Genomic DNA, 19749 nt, shown 5'->3' on the forward strand with positions numbered 1-19749 from the left:
ATGTCACTGTGCATTTCTTATTGTAAAGAAAATTTAGCTTTACTAATAAGTGTTTTTGTGAGTTAAAGGTGGACTGAAGTGAACAAAAACGTGAGATAGGGGTAGTCTTCACCTCATTTTACACTACAACAAAATAAGTTTATGATTTGTTTTTGTTTTGGCTTGTTTTCCAATATAAATACCTAAAACTCTTTTAAAACAATATACATTTACTTTAGCAACTATACTGCATAAATGAATTATTATCTGAGAATGTTGAATATAATATTAAAAATACAAAATACACTTACTGTATATTTAAGATACATTCTCTTAAAGCAAGTCTAAATATCTTCTATGTTGCTTCTCAAGTAAATGTATCTTGTTTTAAGGACAAGGACATTGTCTTGTTTACAATTTTAAATGGAAAACAAGACAAAAACACTTGATTTTTCACACCTAGATCAATTTTATGGTCAGTTGTTCTGTAACGCTAGGAAAAAAGTCAAGAGAGCTGGATCTAGGTACAGCTATGGATTTTAATGGAAAGATAAACAAAATAAAAATAACGGGCAAACGCAGGAACAAAGAAAACATCCACAATGGGAAAAATACAGGAAACACATGAGAGGTCAAACACATGCAACAACTGACAACGAATGATCAAACAACAGGGCGTAAATACACAAAGGATAATGACTAATTGAAACACAGGTGAGGACAATGAAGGACAGCTGGCAGAGATGAGAGTAGGGAATTATGGGAAGTGTAGTCCGGGAACAGATGACAGGGGAGAAACACAGGCCAGACAACAGTGAATCGTGACACTTACAGCGAGAAGCTTGTGGAAGGCTACCCAAAACATTTGACCCAAGTAAAACAATTTAAAGGCGATGATACCAAATACTAACAAAGTGTATGTAAACTTCTGACCCACTGGGAATGTAATGAAAGAAATAAAAGCTGAAATAAATCATTCTCTCTACTATTATTCTGACATTTCACATTCTTAAAATAAAGTAGTGATCCTAACTGACCTAAGACAGGGAATGTTTTCAATGATAAAATGTCAGGAACTGAGTTTAAATGCATTTGGCTATGGTGTATGAAAACTTCTGACTTCAACAGACTCAGAGTTCGTTGGGGTGCGAGCGATGCTCTCTTGTCCCTCAGTCAGAAATTGACCGAATGTGGCCTAGTAATATTTTAGTTTTAAAAATATGTTCTATATTTTTTTGAAACATTTCATTTAAAAGTATTTTTTCAAAGTGGTAGTTTGGCACTGACACTTTTATATTTAAGAAAAAACACAAGAGGTCATGAATATTGTGGTTATTGGATGGTTATTTTTTCTTAATTCCATATTCAATGGTTTAATTATATTTTATTACATGAAAATAGAACATTGCATTATTTTTATGAACCTCCTGTGTACATTTTTTATTTCCCTTTTTGATTTGTAACTAATACAACCAAATAAACATTCAAAATATGTATTTTTAAAGAAAAATTTCTAGAGCAAATAGTTTTACTAAAAATGTATGTCCACATGTGGACAGCAGGACTAAGTTTTAATTGTAAACGATAAAAAGCTATAGAAAGTCATCAAATTGTTTATTATGCGTCCAGGAGTGTTGATTCATGTTTTTGAGATGTTATAGACATTACAGCTGATTTTCTAGAAAGTTGAAAACATTATTCTGATTAAAAGCAATGGCCAACATCTTCAACTCACTGCAAACCATATTAAAATAAAAATTTGCAGTTTTAAATTGTGAATCTATGTACTGATTATCCCATGTCAAACATGTTGAGTGCTCCAAACATCATCTGCAGCCTGAAACGTTTGGTCGGATTTTAGAAGTGAATGCACATACTGGTCTCAGAACAGTTTGAAATGCACCTTATTTTTATTCTAACTCCATATACATAAAGCCTATTAAAGCAAAATTTTTCAGCTTTTGCATTCAATTTATTCCCAATGTGAAAATGCACAGTAAATACGGTGCATCTGGAAAGTATTCACAGCACTTACATTTTTCCACATTTTGTTATGTTACAGCCTTATTCCAAAATGTATTAAATTAATAATTTTCCTCAAAATTCTACAAACTATACCCCACAACGTGAAAGAAGTTTGTTTGAAATCTTTGCAAATTTATTAAAAAGAAAAAAAAAAAAAGAAATCACACATACATAAGTATTCCCAGCCTTTGCCATGACACTTAAAATTGAGCTCAGGTGCATCCTGTTTCCACTGATCATCCTTGAGATGTTTCTACAACTTGATTGGAGTCCACCTGTGGTAAATTCAGTTGATTGGACATGATTTGGAAAGGAAGACACCTGTCTATATAAGGTCCCATAGTTAACAGTGCATGTCAGAGGGGTTTCTCTACGTCATAATCATGCGACGACGCATTTGTGGACTGGAACTTAGCGAGCTCAGACGAATGGTTCAAACGTTTAAACAAGAACTGACGGATGATCCTGGGAAAAAGGAGCGTCTGGAAGTGGGAGTTTGGAAAAGGTCAACTTAAAAATGGAGAAGATGAAGGCAGCGGGTAGGCACAACTATGTTGAGAATGGGTCAGAGTGGAGGGACACTGATATGGGTGATAGTGAGGGAGGTATGGATATAAGTCAAGAAGGTGAAGGAAAGAGGGACAAAAGAGGAAATACTTTTGCTGGGATCAGTACAAAGAGGGCGAGGATTAATGAGGATTATGGGAAAGTAATAAAAGATAAAGGTACTAGAGTTTAAAATCATATTGAGATTTGGTGAGGAGAGGGGAGTTCCGTCAATAAGTCCGGTGAAATTAACAACTGTATTGAGAAACCAGATCGGGGATATTGAAGTAGCCAAGGTGTTGAGAGATGGTAATCTAATGATCAGATGTAAAAATGAAGAACAGAGTGTTATGTCTTATCTTTGTTTTGTCATGGTATGTCTTGTCCCTGTTCTTTCTCTTTTCTCTGTCGCCCTCTGCTGCCCTCTTTGGTCATTTCTCCTTTCCCTCTTTTCTCCTCCTCCAGCTGTTCCTTATCTCCCCTGAATACTTCGCTAATTCTCTTCCCACCTGTTCCCGTTTTCCTCTGATTAGCTCTCTACTTCTTTCTCTGTTCTTGCTGCTTCCTTTGTCGGATTCTCAGTAGAGTTTCTCCCGCAAAGGAATACAAGCACTGTCTCGTTTGTCGCTGTCCAAGTCCTGTCGGCATCCGCCTGGCTTACTACCTGTTCCCGTCTAAACTACCCATTATTTGTATTCTGTCCAGCTCGCCAGACGCAGCGAGAGGAGCTGGATACAGCTAAGTGTTTTCTCTCGACCCTAGCCCTCCCTGGGGAGACCAGCAGCCAGTCGCCGCTCACTGCTACCCCCGGCCGCTACTTTGTGATGCCTACTGAAGTTCTCTAGGAAGTCTTCTGTTTGCATCGCCCTCTCTGCGGGTTGTTTATGTTCGCTGTCATTCTCTGAAGGAGAACATTTGTGTTTTTCATTATTGCTTCCTGAACTGACATTATCGCTTTCCCCGCCAGTGTTTTTTAAAAAAAGTTGCCAGCCACCGCCAGGGTTTTTGACGATTTTCGCTAAACTTTAATGGCCCGCAGAATATTTTCTTCCATGAATATATGAAGATGCTATATATCACAATAAAGATCTGAGCCTCTGTTTTTAGGCAAAAAAAACGATTTTATTTTATCTTCATTTGTTCTTTTTTTATTGCGACTTGAACAGAGGTCGGTTTTGTCAAAAAACAACATTTCAGACAAAAAGCTGATAAAAAGGCATGTTTATGTCTGATATTTTGAGCTTCTCAATACTCCACTTCTTCATGTTTGAGACGATCGCAGTCTGTTTCTTTGATCAAAGAGTTGCGTACTCTTTCAAAACATGCGGAGGGGTCTTCCTTACCGTATAACACCTAAAACACGGAAACCCGGAAAATTCTGTGTTTGGCGGGGAAGCGTTTTTTCATAAAACACAGAAAATTCCGTGTTTGGCGGGGAAAGAGTTAAAAGACTCTTTTGTTATATCGCTTTTGGGTCCTCACTTACCATTGCAACACAGAGAGAGCGGGCTGGAAGGATTAAAGTAATAAGTACAAGTCAAATTGAAAAAGGAAACATGTGGAGTAAGGGAGTGATATGGGGGGTACCAGTCGGGGTTACAATAGAGGAAATTAAAGGAAATCTTAAAGGAGGATATCTAAAAGGTGCTCGAAGGATGCAGATAACTCGGGAGGGAATGAGGAAGAACAGTGAGCTTGTGATTCTGGAGTTTGAGGAGGAAGTGCTCCCAAAGAATGTAACACTAGGTTTTATGAGTTATAGTGTAAGGGAGTATGTTCCAAAGCCAATGAGGTGTTATAACTGTCAAAGGTTTGGACATACAGCAATAACATGTAAAGGCAGAAGAAGGTGTGCAAGATGTGGAGAAGATCATGTGTATGGTCATTGTAAACACGAGCAACCAAAGTGTTGTAATTGTGGGGGTAGTCATAGTGTGGCTTACAGTGGATGTGAGGTGATGAGAAGGGAAATGGAAGTGCAACGAGCTAAAATTCAAAATAAGATATCATATGCAGAAGCTGTGAAAATGGTTAGAAAGAGTGATGAAAGAAACAGAGTTGAAACACAATATACAAAAGTACCAGACCAGGCAAAGGAGGGGATAGTAACGGTTGATCTAAAGAAGTTTGTCACTTTCATAGCAGGGGTGATAAATGCAACTATGGAGGTTAAATCTAAAACGGAGAGAATACAAATAATTGTAAAAGCAGCAGTTCATCACCTAGATATCAGGGAGCTGACATGGGAGGAGGTGAGGAATGAGCTAAGCAGTCAAGCAAGCCAGGAACAAGTAGGGACTGGATAGTATTAATAATGGTTCTCTTGCTACAATGGAATGCTAGGAGCTTGATGGCCAATGGACAGGAATTTAAAAAGTATATTGATGATCTTCCCAATAAACCTGACATTATTTGTGTACAGGAAACTTGGTTGAGACCAAATATAGAATTCAGGTTAGATGGATATGCCTCTGTAAGGTGTGATAGGGAAGATGGAGTAGGGGGAGGATGTGCTACATTTATTGGAAACGATATTTCATTCAGAGAAGTAAGGGTAGGGGTGAAAGAACAAGAATATGTTAGTGTAGCAATATGGACGAATGAGGGAGAGTGTGTAATTATAAATTATTATAATCCTTGTAGGAAATTAGAGTTGGGGCAGATATCACAAATAGTAGGGTTTGATGGTAACAAGGTGGTAGTGTGTGGTGACTTTAATGCACATAGTACTTTATGGGGAGGAATAAGAACAGATGCAAATGGTGAGGTTATAGAAGAATTGCTAGAAGAGAGAAACATGGTTTGTTTAAATGATGGGAGAGGGACTAGAATAGATGTGCATACAGGGAACATCTCAGCATTAGATTTAACTTTAGTTTCTAGGAATTTAGCGGGAATATGTGAGTGGGATCTATCTGAAGATTCATCGGTATGTAGTGATCATTTTCTAGTATGGTGTAGTGTTTTATTGGAAACAAATAAGGATCAAAGGGAATTAGTGGGGAAGTGGATATTTAGTAGTGCAAAATGGGAAAGATTTAAATATATGTGTGAGATAGAAATGGACAAAATAGATCTAAATGAGGAAATAGAAGAGATTGATAAAAGTATTAGAACAGCAATACTACAAGTTGCCAAAGAATCGATCCCCAAAAGCAAAGGGAAAATTAAAAGAAAGGCAGATCCCTGGTGGACAGATGAATGTGGGAAAATAGTGAAAGAAAGGAATAAAGAACTTAAAATATTAAGAAGAACCCATAATTTTCATAATTTTATTAAATATAAAGAAACACAAGCAAAGGTTAGGAAAATTATACGAAAAGCAAAAAAGCAAAGCTGGCAGACTTTCTGTAACAAAATTGGTAGAGCAACACCTGTTGGAGATGTGTGGAACATGATTAAGAGTATGCAAGGAATTAGAAGGGAATGGAAGTATCCAATATTGAAGATGGGGAGGAAGCAGCAGTGTCTGACCAGGAGAAGGCAGAGATGATAGCGAAGGCATTTACTCTTATTCATAGTTCCGATAACTTAACGGAGGAGGGCAAGAGAGGAAGGACAATGACAAGATTAGCATATGGAGATTTACTTGAAAGAAGGGAGGATAGTAACAGTATAATGGATGCGCCAATTACAATGGAAGAAATGAGAAGGGCAATAAAAGGATCTGGATTAACATCCCGGGTAAAGATGATATCTGTTATGTAATGATAGAACATCTAGGTGTTTTAGCATCTACAAAGTTGCTGGGGTTTTATAATAAAGTATGGGATTTAGGGAAATTGCCAGCAGGGTGGAAAGAAGCAGTAATTATTCCTATCAGGAAACCAGGGAAAGATTTGTCAAGCCCAATGAATTATAGACCAATAGCACTTACGTCACATGTAGGAAAGATAATGGAAAGGATCATTACAGATAGATTATCCTTTTATATGGAAAGAAGAGGAATTTTATCACCTCATCAGAGTGGATTTAGGAGGGGTAGAGGAACGATGGATCCTGTTATGTGTTTGGAAACCGAGATAAGGAAAGCTCAAGTTAATAAAGAATCTGTAATGGCAGTGTTCTTTGATGTAGAAAAAGCCTACGATATGGTTTGGAAGGAGGGAGTAATGATAAAATTAAAAATGATAGGAATAGCAGGTAGGACATATAATTGGATTAAGGGATTCTTGGATGAGAGAAGTATACAAGTAAGAATTGGGACAGCTGTTTCAAGAAGATACATGAGAATGGTACTCCTCAAGGTAGTGTTATTAGCCCTATACTCTTTTCCATAATGATTAATGATGTTTTTTCACAAGTGCAGGGGGATATCGGACAGTCACTGTTTGCTGATGATGGAGCCTTATGGAAAAGGGGAAGGAACATTAATCATATTAAAGGTAAAATACAAGAGGCAATTAATGTGGTGGAGAGATGGTCAATTGCATGGGGATTTAAGTTTGCAATTGGGAAGACCAAGACAGTATTGTTCACTAGAAAGAGAGGGGTTGAGGCTCAGGTAAAGATGTATGGACAAGATATAGAGCAAGTAAACGTTTTTAGGTTTTTGGGTATGTGGTTTGATGATAAGTTAACATGGAATGAACATATTAGATGGATAAATACCAAGTGTAAAAAGATACTAAATGTGATGAGATGCATAACAGGGTCAGAATGGGGGGCAAGTAGGGTTGCTAGTAAAAATGTGTATATAGCATTGATAAGATCAGTATTAGATTACGGGAGCATTGCTTATGGATCGGCAGCAAAAACGGCATTAAAGAAGTTGGATGTGGTGCAAGCTCAAGCTCTAAGACTATGCTGTGGGGCTGTGAAAACAACTCCTGTGGCTGCTCTTCAGGTTGAGATGGGGGAATTGCCGTTGCACATTAGACGTAAGCAGTTAATGATGCACTACTGGATAAATTTACAAGGGCATTCTGGGGATCGACATCCTACAACTAAGATACTTCTCCCATGTTGGGAGAGTGAAAGAGCTAAACAGGGATGCTTTGCATGGAGATGTGTGGAAATAGCTGGAGACATGACATTAAATCAAGGAGGATATATCCCGACAGTGCCATTATCAGTGACACCACCTTGGTTGTTTCCTCCAGTGTCAGTAGATTTATATTTCCTGGAAAAAATGCAGGGTCAAAAAGGATTTGGAAATATTGCAGTACTGGTGGAAGATAGAATACAAACACTATATCAAACATATGTTCAAATATATACAGATGGATCCAAGGATCCTAATACAGGGAAAGCAGGTTTTGGTTTTAGTATTCCTACATTGCATGTTTCTGGTAAAAGAAGGACTTCAGATCATCTATCAGTGTATACAGTAGAGATGTTGGCAATTGTAATAGCATTACAGAAGGTAGAAGACTTACAAATTAAAAAAGTTATTTTATGTACAGACTCATGCTCTGCATTAATGTCACTGCAGTCATTTACATCTAACAGCAGGCAAGATATAGTAAATGAGATCTATGAAACATTGTACAGAATTACAAATATGAACATGCAGGTAATATTTATGTGGATTCCAGCACACAGAGGGATTAAGGGAAATGAAGATGTGGATGCATTAGCAAAACAGGCTCTGATGCAGGAGGAGGTATTGTACGTTCCACTAAGTCTGAAGCTAAAGGAATAATCAAACGAAACATCATTAAGGAGTGGCAGAACAGTTGGAACACAGGAAACACAGGGCGACATTTCTATATATTACAGCAAGATGTGGGTACAGGAAGGATAGCCAGAAGAAACAATAAAGAGGAGAGCATCTTGACAAGGCTAAGGGTAGGACATACTAGGCTTAATAAAACTTTGCATTTAATAAATAAACACCCTTCAGGAGTGTGTGAACATTGCCAAATAGAGGAGTCAGTCGAGCATGTAATTCTTCACTGTCAAAAATTCTCTCGAGAGCGGGAAGTGTTAAGGGAGGAAAGTAGAAAGTTTGAACAGGAAGAATTAAGTCTAAAAAAATTTTGTGATATTGAAGTAGGGAAATTATTCAGTTATTTGAGAGAAACTGGATTGATAAATAGAATTTAGGGGCAGGAAATATTATTAGTATTATTACTATTATTAGTTTTAGTTATTTTGTTTCTTCAAGGGAAGGAAAGCTCTGGCCCACATTCCAACATAGTAGGTGGCGGTAATGCACCATAATGCTGGTTGCCACCCGCCATTAAACGTAACAAAGAAGAAGAAGAAGTGCATGTCAGAGCACAAACCAAGCCATGAAGTCCAAGGAATTGTCTGTAGACCTCCGAGACAGGATTGTATCGAGGCACAGATCTGGGGAAGGGTACAGAAACATTTCTGCAGCATTGAAGGTCTCAATGAGAACAGTGGCCTCCATCATCCATAAATGGAAGAAGTTTGGAAGCACCTGGACTCTTCCTAGAGCTGGCCGCCCGGCCAAACTGAGCAATCAGGGGAGAAGGGCCTTAGTCAGGGAGGTAACCAAGAACCCGATGGTCACTCTGACAGAGCTTCCAGCGTTTCTCTGTGGAGAGAGGAGAACCTTCCAGAAGAACAACCATCTCTGCAGCACTCCACCAATCAGGCCTGTATGGTAGAGTGGCCAGACGGAAGCCACTCCTCAGTAAAAGCCACATGACAGCCCGCCTGGAGTTTGCCAAAAGCCACCTGAAGGACTCTCAGACCATAAAAAACAAAATGATCTGGTCTGATGAAACAAAGTTTGAACTCTCTTGTCCTGAATGGCAAGCGTCATGTCTGGAGGAAACCAGGCACCACTCATCACCTGGCCAATACCATCACAGCATCATGCTGTGGGGATGTTTTTCAGCAGCAGGAAGTGGGAGACTACTCAGGATTGAGGGAAAGATGAATGCAGCAATGTACAGAGACATCCTTGATGAAAACCTGCTCCAGAGCGCTCTGGACCTCAGACTGGGGCAAAGGTTCATCTTCTAACAGGACAACAACCCTAAGCACAAGGCTAAGATAACAAAGAAGTAGCTACGGGACAACTCTGTGAATGTCTTCGAGTGGCCCTGCCAGAGCCCAGACTCGAACCCAATTGAACAACTGGTTCAATTGCTGTGCACCGATGCTCCCCATCCAACCTGATGGAGCTTGAGAGGTCCTGCAAAGAAGAATGGGAGAAACTGGCAACATAGGTGTGCCAAGCTTGTAGCATCATACACAAAGACTTGAGGCTGTAATTGGTGCCAAAGGTGCTTCAACAAAGTATTGAGCAAAGGGTGTGAATACTTATCTACATGTGATTGATCGTTTTTTATTTTTAATACATTTGCAAATATTTCAAACAATCTTCTTTCACATTGTCATTATGGGAAATTGTTTGAGGAATTTATTATATTTTATTAATTTAATGCATTTTGTAATAAGGCTGTAACATAACAAAATGTGGAAAAATTGAAGCGCTGTGAATACTTTCTGGATCCACTGTATATAGGAATGCATTTACTAATGTTAATGACTAGATCCGTATTGTACAGTGACAACTAAATAAAATGTAAATAAATTTGTATTAAAATTAAGTGAAATGACCCACAGATGTGTTACTTTGAAATGTGTTTTTGTAATGTCTATCAGAAAACCAATCCACAGCACTCAGCCGAGTACTTAATGTTTATCAGCACCCCAAAGTGCGAAAAATTAACGAAATATTTAAAGCAGTATGTCAAACAATCTAGAGATGCTACTCTTTACAACCAAACCAGTTTCAGTGAAAACATTTGAAGAGGTTTCTTACCAGAGGCACTATTGTTGGCGCAGCACCCATAGAAGCAGTTCACGGAAATCGACGGAATGCTGTTTGGTCACGAGACTCCGTGTGTCAGAAATGTAACCCTTAAATGACTCCTCAGAGTGCAAGTCCTCATACGAGTCCACAGGGTGCTTTTATACAAAATCCTCACAGCACAGTCCGAAAAACAAAACTGGGGATATTTTTTTCTAATTAAATGCTGCATTAGAGAATAGACACGAGACACTGCTTTAATATATTATTACAATACACTTGTACTATAATTTTTGGTCTTTTTCTTACCCCATTTCACTCATCCATTAAAAAAAACATTTATTTGGGCTTTTTATTAGGTTTATGATGTTAGTTTTTTCCAGATAAGCAGTTCACTACATGGCCTATTGTAATAATTACCGTACCCCAAAAAGGTGTGATTTAATTAAATAAACATTTGTGCTTTCTCATCTCTGTCAACTACTACAAACAAAGAGTGCGCGGGATGATCATGATGAGGTGTTTTCATTGTTTGAGTGTCCAGCTTCACACATGCATATTATATATTTATTTCATTAAATCATAGCCGCAAAATATTTTACACTTAAAATGCTCAAGTCCCCGTATACATAAGTCAGGCATATGAGGTATCGTTTGAAAGCTTAGAATCGGAACTTTTCATAGATAATCACGCCCACATTAATGTTAAAATAACACAATAACGCCTTAAAACATCTGCGATGCAAATAAGCGCCACCTAGTGATGATGTGGTAGAACTATTAATATGAATATAAGTCTTTAAAATAGCACTTAAATAGACAATATATATCATATATCAATTGAAAGGTCTCATTCTCAAGAATATGACAGTATATATTATATTGTTGCACTAATAGCAGAGTTTAAAAGATTTTCAAATATGATTTCTGTTAGACATCAAATACAAACGTCTCTTTTATACACAGATAACTGCTGCTGTAAGCCCCAAATAGATACAAACTTTATATCTGCTTTTACCTTAGGAATTTCTTAAAAAAACTATACATTTGTATCTTGTCTGTGAGCTTGCTTGAATGAATAATCCAAGAATATTGAATATCTTAGATGTCCTGAACAAAATATGCAGTCTTGCAGGAAAAGCATGCTAAACAAATCGTCAGAAATATATATATTATCGACTAATGATGATAAAACGTTATACATCATCGCAAAGGCGATCTCAGCTTTCTAATGACACTATGATTGAGCTTCTAGTCCACTCAGAGGCCGAGATATTCTATGAAAAAACGGGGGTGTTGCAAGAACTGAAAATTAGAGTGAATGTCTGCAGACGAGTATTTCTGCAAAGTCTAAAAGGCATTATAGCGCCACCTACATTTCAGATTTATGATTAATTTGTGTGTGTGTGTGTGTGTGTGTGTGGGGGGTTTGGCAGTTAGTCCACGGTGTGTAAATGGTGATCTTTTAAATTTGAGTGTGAAAAATTGCTGACAGCAGGCAAAAAATTCTTATTAATACATTTCCATTCAAATATTCATTTTAGTCCCAAATATGTCAAATTCGAGTGACATTCCACGTTTTATAGCTTATGACATTTTTATGACTGATTCCGTGATTCTATTGTGGAAATCATATGGCCCTACATGTGGTAACTACGTATGAAGTGAATTTCAATCGTTCGATTATATAAAAAATGCATTCACATCCTGAGGGGTAAATGCCACCGCAAAAACCTTGTTAGCGACACAATCACTACACTTTCATTATACAAAAATTATTTTCCAGGACGTATAGGTATTTTTATAATTTTCCATGACTGGAAAACTGCATTTCAAAATTCCAGGTTTTCCAAGTTTCCAGGATTAATCTAAATTAATACAAAATTAAAAATAAATTCTCTAAATATTTTTATAAAATTGCACTGCATTTTAACAATAAACTAAAAATGTAACAATGCAAAATGTAAACATTGTGTGCTTGCAGGGAGATGCTGAGTGCTAAAACATACTTTAATGTTGAATAGCCAGGGTTTGATGTAGTCTATTTCACTGGGTCCTTTACTCAGATCATACAGTACCAGATACAACGCTCTGGAGCTCATGAAATGAGTGTGAAGGCCACTGCACTCCTCACCACCTGAACAATAACAAAAAACTTAAATTTATGCAGACAATATTTTTCCGTACTAATATGAAGTGAGAGTAGTGAAGCTGCTGACCTGAGAACTCCCACACATTGAGCAGTATGCTCCTCTTGTCTTTCTTTCTGAGGGTCCAGTCCCTGACACTGATGCCGACAGTGTGCTGATCACATTTCCACTGAGAGCGCTTCAGTCTCATCATCTGTTGAATCAGAGAGCTTTTACCACTGCATGGGCTGCCCACCACGATTAACTTTGTACGGTAATACGGGACAGCCTTCTTCAAACGCTGCTGCAAGAACCTATCAGAACCAAATGTTTACATACCATCTCCATTTTAAACATATAGTATAACAGACACAGCAACACATTTTGAAAATAGATGTACTTTTAAAATACTTATACAGAACATTAACTACTTTTGGTGTATGACTCAAATCTCTGACTAATGTTCTTGTTTTATTCAATTGACATGGAGTTGCTACATTTTTTTAAATGCTGTCATCTACTATGCAGTTGTTTTGTAGACTGTTAATTTAATAGGCAAAATATGAGAATGAGTAAAATAATTGTTTCAATAACAACGCACATTATGCAATGTAGAGATCGTGCAATTTTGTAATTACTGAAACATACCATTTTAAAATGGAATCAATTGTTTCAATTGTAACATACAAGGATGTCAAAAAGCTATAAAAAAAAAATAACCTTTATAAAGGTAAAAATAAACCACCATATGAGCCATGTAAGGGGGGAAAGGCACTCAGTTTGTTATAATGCAATCTTCTCTATCGGCCTGCGACCCTCATTCAAGTTAGATTTTTGGCCTTTCGTAAGAAAACTTTTAGGCACCTCTGGGTTAGGGTATTTTTCAAAGAAATGCTAACCAATGTAGCCTTTAACACTGTATAGAAAGCTAAAATTAATATTTTTTTGGAACATTCAATGAACAGAATCCACATGCGATCAGAAAGGGGTGTCGTTGTGGACACTCTGTGGGGTTGAGATGTTTGGAGCAGCAAAAATAGATAACCTTGTATAAATTTTCATGTGAACATTTAGCATTATGCTAAGCTAAAATGTACTTTCTTGCCTTTACAAGCATCTGTTACCAGGTGCAAATTCTATGATGAAAATCCATGTTGGAGCATAACTTGTTTTCTCTAGTAAGACCTTTGATATTAGAGCAAAGATGGACTGCAAACATGTTATTCTTTATGAGAATTTAAATCAAGTTTTCCTGTAAAACATCTAAAAATCCTTAAAACAAGATAAATTTACTTGAAGATATTTCGTTTTTTGTTTTCAGAGATTGTATTTTTACCGTGAAGTGTGTTCTCTTACTTTATTTAAATTTTCATAGTCAAAACAGGTGAAAAAAATCTACCAGAGCTGAAGAAGTAATCCAAAGTATTTAGACTGCATTACCGACCTTGAGTAATCTAACGGAATACATTACAAATTACATTTATAGCATGTATTCTGTAATCTGTAATGGAATACTTTTAAAAAGTAACCTTCCCAACCCTGTGTATAGACATAAACAGATACACACTATAACATAAATCCATAGGCATAGGAAAAGTATACCATTATATGGAGAATCCCGTTGTTAAAAAATTAATACGTAAAAAAAACAATATCGCAATTAATCATGCATCCTAACAGTACTCAAATTCTGTAATAATTCCGTAATTATGAATGAAGTTCCTACAAACAAAGCAATTCAAGCTTTAAGTACCTCAGAGAAGACTGATGTGATTAACTGCGATTAATGAATGAATGTAATTTCATGTAGTTAATTTAATTGACAGCCCTAATTTATAATATAAAAACACATAATAATATGGTCAACAACATACATTGTGCATTTCTACTGCAATGCTTAAAAGATAAAAAAGGTCACTCAGACCTGATGATGTCTTTGGTTTTGCTGCCGATGTGTTTGAGGTCAAGCTGCAGCTGCAGGCCGTCCAGAGGAAGATCCCACAAGCGCAGCAGCTTCCCCATCTCGTCAGGAAAAGAGCGCAGAGCTGCATTCTGACTTACATCTAGAGATGTCAAGTCCTCCAGAAGACCAATCTGAGGAGGAATCTGTGAAACAAACACATTAAACATGTTCTCAGCATTTTCTGACAAACATTTTGATTTGCGGTTGTATTGAGTTGAATGAGTGTACTGTGAATGCCTGTACTTCATTGAGTTTGTTGGAGCTCAGATGGAGTTTCTCGAGTCGAGCCCACTTGTAAACAGGACCGCTGAGATCCAGCACAGAGATGTGATTGTGACTGAATATCAGCTCTCTCAGATTCAAACTGACCCAGACCTCCGGACCCGGGAGAACACTGATGCTGTTATTCCTCATGTCCACCGAACGCACACTGACCATAGAGAAAGACAGATTAAAACTGTGTGTTTCATCAAAGTATGTTCATTTGTAGACAAAAAAACTCACTTACTATGGCAGGTTGACAATTACTTCAGGAACGTTTGTAAAATTGTTCTGTGATAATTTAATGGTGGTTATTTTTGCAGGAAGGTGCAAAAGAGTACCTGTATCAAAAGAAAACAGCCACAATAGAATTTAAAATGCAATAGAAAATATTATAGCTGCTAAACAGATTTACAGGAATAGTTTCATTCACACTTCTGAATATTCAAACTTGGTATTTCAGGTCGCGCTAGGTTTGACATCAATAAAACAAAATGTATCTTCATCTTATAGCCAAACATGAAGAGCCAAAATATGTGTGCTACAGAGAAGGGGAAGAGTTTTAGTAAATTATAACTTAAAGGTTCTGTAAGCTATTTTTTAATTGAAAGGTTTGCAAAAAATGGTCCTACTCCCTGAAAGATATTGTGTTGTGAGATATCAACCGGTATATATGACAGCACTAGACACTGTAAACAGCAAACAAAAATGTGTACACGGGCCTCGGTCTCTGTTGCTTTCTACTTTTCAATCATTTTGCGCTTTCTCATTGTATTGTAGTTGCAGTGAATTATTGAGACTTACTGCCATTTTAATGCCATGTTGTTCATTACAGAGGTCAGTTGAGGGTTCTATTTTGCTACTATTGTTTTCAACAACCGCTTCTGCTCTTTGACGGTCAAAACAAAGCTCATTTGGTATCTATGGAGTCCGGTGTTTTGGAAAGAGGGGGCGTGGCAAATGCAACGTCTCAGCTTGTGGAAATTCCAGAAAGGCTAAAATCGCTTACAGCACCTTTAAACCCTATATCACTTAAAAGCTCACCTTACAAACATATAGTGGACTAATTGCAAAATGTCTCTCTCAATTTATAAAATAACCCCCAAATAATATTTGACATTTTTTATCCTGTCTTTGAAAGCCTGTGATTCAGGCTCTGTTTGCTCTATGTCCCTGCAAAAAGTGTTAGTTCATTCCGCTAGATGGCAGAAGGTACTAGAAAAAAAATATTTTTCTGCTATCAAAGTATACTGATCTGAAATGCCCTCTAACGCAGCAGAGCACTTGCCATGTGCTTGCCCATAGACATTCAGTCTATTTTGTGATCACATGCACATTCCCCACTGTTTTGTTGAATATCTTGGCCTCTGAGTGGACTAGAAGCTTAATCTAGGTGTCATTATTAGGGCTGGGACAACGCGTCAACGGCATCGATGACGTCGATGCAAAAAATACGTCGACGCAAAATATGCGCGTGGATTCGTCGGATCCAAAACAAAGATGGCGGCGCCGGCGAGTAGTAGTAACACGAGTGGCTCCTCAGACTATCAGAAGCGCAAGGCGGCATGCACTCGTTCCTCTAAAGTATGGGAATTCTTTAATTTAAAAGGAAACAATTCCGTGACATGTCGTCTTTGCAAAATGGAGATGGCCTTCCATTCTAGCACCACGGCAATGCACCAGCACCTGAAGAGGCGCCACCCGGGAGCAGCTGCAGATGACAGAGCACCGTAAGTTTTTTTTCAACTCCCCACTTTGCACTCGATGTTGGAGTAGGCTATAATACGTTGTCGACACCTAAAGTTTTCGCTTATAGCTATTAATAATGCGCTTATAGCTATGAATGAATGTCGTGAAAAATACATAGAGGACACTGACAACGCGTGACAGACAGGACCAAGCAGGTAACATTTAATAAAGTCTCAACTTTCAAATTTGGTCATTCAAAGAAAATTAAACCATAAATAGGCCTACTATTTTGTGGCTCTTTAATGTGTCGTGACAGATTGCCTCAGTTAAAGCTGCTCGTGAACCGATCATCTTTTCCTTGGTTAATTTATAGCATCAAATAGGCTAAACATGAATGTAGCCTACATCAGAAGGACTGTTGTTTTAACCGCGGAAAGATGTCAGTACAGTAGCCTACAATCCATTATTCAAATTCAAATCCACCGACGTTAATCTTCTCTCTCTTGACTACTTTGTCAGACAAAAATGGCGTATTATGATTGACTGATCAGATCACCAGTCAATCAAACTCCCGGCAAATGTTTTTTTTTTTTTACATTTTATACACCCCCACCCCCGATGAAACCGGTATTACCGGTGTTGTCACAAGTCGATTAATCGAATCGAAATCAAATCGGACTGAAAAAATGAATCGTTAGATTAATCGATGCATCGAAAAAATAAATCGCTAGATTAATCGTTTAAAAAATAATCGTTTATCCCAGCCCTGGTCATTATCAATAACTGATGATTTGTTTATCATGCTTTATCTGCACATGTGAGATTAGATTTGATTATTTACCTCAGCAAGCTCACTGACAAATACAAAATGGCTAATTTTAAAAAGAAAAACATTTTGTGGCTTTAGTATTTGGGGCTTACAGAGGCAGTGATTGGATTATACATGAGACATTTGTCTATGTTGTTGAACAGAGATAATAATTTACTTTGTGATCCTTTTGTTAATCATTTGAACTGTGTAATTATGGCAACATAATAAAATGCATAGTTTACAGCATTCCTGATAACGAGAGCTTTCATTTGATATAAGATTTGTCTATTTTAGTGCTATTCGAAAAACTTCTATGTACAGTATTTATATTCATATTTATACATCATTACCACAAGGTGGCTTATTTGTGATGCAGAAGATTTCAGGTCTTATCTTGTTATTTTATGTTCCATAAATGCAAAAGTGATTGAGTCCTGTGAAAATTTCTGATTCCAAGCTTTCAAATGCTACCACATATGACTATTTATGTATCCAGAACATTTTATTACTGGCCCCTCCTAGAGTGCAAGGGGTTCATTTTCAGTCTGTTCCTCACATTAAGCTATGGTATGACTTTAGAAGTCTTGGAATAAACCGCTCAAGTTGTATTAACTATTCGTATGATAGTTTTTGTCCTTTTTGGAGCTTGTCAGCCCCCGTAGATGTAATGCTTTTATGGAAAAGAGCAGCTCAAATATAATAAAAGAGAGTGAGTAAATGATGACAGAAGTTTCGTTTTTGGATGAACTATAACTTTAAAAAGTCAAAGAAACTTACCGATTTGATTAAATGAAGCGTTAAAAGTTTCCATCTTGACACATTTGGTGAGAAAGTTTTCGGAAACCATTGTAACTTGATTCTTGCTGACGTCTAAATCTTTCAGTTCAGCCAGACAGAGCGGGAGAGACAGCTCTGTTATTTGATTCCTGAAATACAATGTTTATTGATTACTCTCAATGGTTTATGCTGTATAATTGTGTTTACAAAATGTTTCAGTTATATCCCATTAAATTAACTATAAGATTAAACAAATCAAATACATTAGAGCACCCCAGTCCTTTAAAAAAACTGCTTTCTCAAAATATACCCCTCCAGCGACAACTCCTCCAGTTTTTCCATGGCCTGACCCAGCTGGAAGGGGAACACAGCGATCTGGTTGAAGGAGAAGTTGAGCTGGCGTAATGTTGGGCAGCGCACTGATGGGTCCAGCGTCAGATGTGGACCAATGCAATTGCGGGACACATTGAGCACGCTCATTGCGGGCAAACACAGCAGCTCCGCAGGAAGTGACTGCAACTGGTTACCTTGTAGATCAAGTCGAGTCAGACTTTGTAGGCTCTATGAGAAAACATTTAAGATTTGGTAAATAAACAAATTAAGAAAACCACAGTGTTGTTAAAATTGTGTTGTGAATTTGGCAACAAAATCATGCTTTTCATCAGTTTTGTTAACTTCAGCAATATTCTGGGTTTAATACAATTTCAGCTCAATCGACAGCATTTGTGGCATAATATTGATTGCACAAAAAATAATTTTGTCTTGCCCCTCCTTTTCGTTAAAAAAAGCAAAAATATGGGTTCAAGTCAGGCACTTACAATGGAATGGGGCCAATCTGTAAATGTTAAAATACTATTTCAAAAGTATATAAACAAGACTTAAACAAATGTTCGTAACAAGATTTTAGTGTGATAAAATCGCTAACTAAACTTTTCAGTGTAAATTTGCAGCCAATTTTAGAACTTTGTAGCCATGATGATGTTGTCAACAAACCCTAAAACGTCTGCAAAATTACGATATAGTCAACTTTTCAGTTTTTGAGTTTTAACGCAAGTAAATAATGATAGTGCTTTTATAAAATTATAAGCTTCACATTTCAGCCTTTAAAGTTCCCAAAAATTGGCCCCATTCACTTCCATTGTACATGCCTCACTGTAACCTGCATTTTTGTTTCTTCAGAACAGGTTTTGCGCTCCCCTGGAACAAGTTTTGTGTTCCCTCACAATAGGTTTCGAGTTCCTTTGCAAAAGTTTATTTTGGAATGACATGAGGCTGAGTAACATATGACAGAATTTTTCTTTTTGGTGAACTATTCCTTTGAAGAAAAACATGACAGAAGTCATGAGAAGTTAAGAGAAGCTACTCATAATTTAGAGGCACCTGACACAGAGCGGTAGGAAACTCTGACAGGCTGTTGCTGCTCAGATCGAGCCGCAAAAGATTTCCGATGTGTTGTTTGACAGAACTCTCATCCATCAAACAGGACAGACTGTCCAGCTCATTCCCTGATAGGTCCAGCAGACGAACGGGCTCTTTGTTCACACCCAGAGGAAAAGGACTGGGAGAGAAGCTTTCAAACCCCTGCCCTGTGGAGTTAACAGCAAAAAACATTATTGACTATGGTCTTGTGAAGTCTGTGGGACTAGCTAACAGGCTTAGAGGTTAGTGTTAATTGTACCTCTGGTTTTGTGAGAGTTCTGGCTAAACCTCTTATTTGGATCCGTCTCAACATGACATCCCTGTAGAAAGATATCAGTTCAGATTCCTTCAGTGCCAAAGTTCATTTATTCAGAACAAATTTCTTTAAATGTACTAAATATCATAAATGGAACTATTA

At 37.4% G+C, this 19749-nt stretch overlaps 1 protein-coding gene across 1 annotated transcript in view; it reads right to left on the reverse strand.

The window, feature by feature from the left end:
* LOC127638570 (leucine-rich repeat serine/threonine-protein kinase 2-like) overlaps window positions 1-19749 on the reverse strand; it is a 97439-nt gene that overhangs the window by 47907 nt on the left and 29783 nt on the right. The window contains exons 22-30 of the mRNA XM_052120147.1: window positions 19591-19651; window positions 19293-19498; window positions 18223-18473; window positions 17913-18061; window positions 14883-14976; window positions 14618-14804; window positions 14336-14517; window positions 12502-12725; window positions 12292-12419 (exon numbers count right to left, since the gene is read on the reverse strand). Of these exons, the coding sequence (XP_051976107.1) occupies window positions 12292-12419; window positions 12502-12725; window positions 14336-14517; window positions 14618-14804; window positions 14883-14976; window positions 17913-18061; window positions 18223-18473; window positions 19293-19498; window positions 19591-19651 (1482 nt within the window). The remainder of the gene's footprint in view (window positions 1-12291; window positions 12420-12501; window positions 12726-14335; window positions 14518-14617; window positions 14805-14882; window positions 14977-17912; window positions 18062-18222; window positions 18474-19292; window positions 19499-19590; window positions 19652-19749) is intronic.

Source organism: Xyrauchen texanus, chromosome 46, assembly GCF_025860055.1.
Source record: "Xyrauchen texanus isolate HMW12.3.18 chromosome 46, RBS_HiC_50CHRs, whole genome shotgun sequence".
Classification (NCBI taxonomy): domain Eukaryota; kingdom Metazoa; phylum Chordata; class Actinopteri; order Cypriniformes; family Catostomidae; genus Xyrauchen; species Xyrauchen texanus.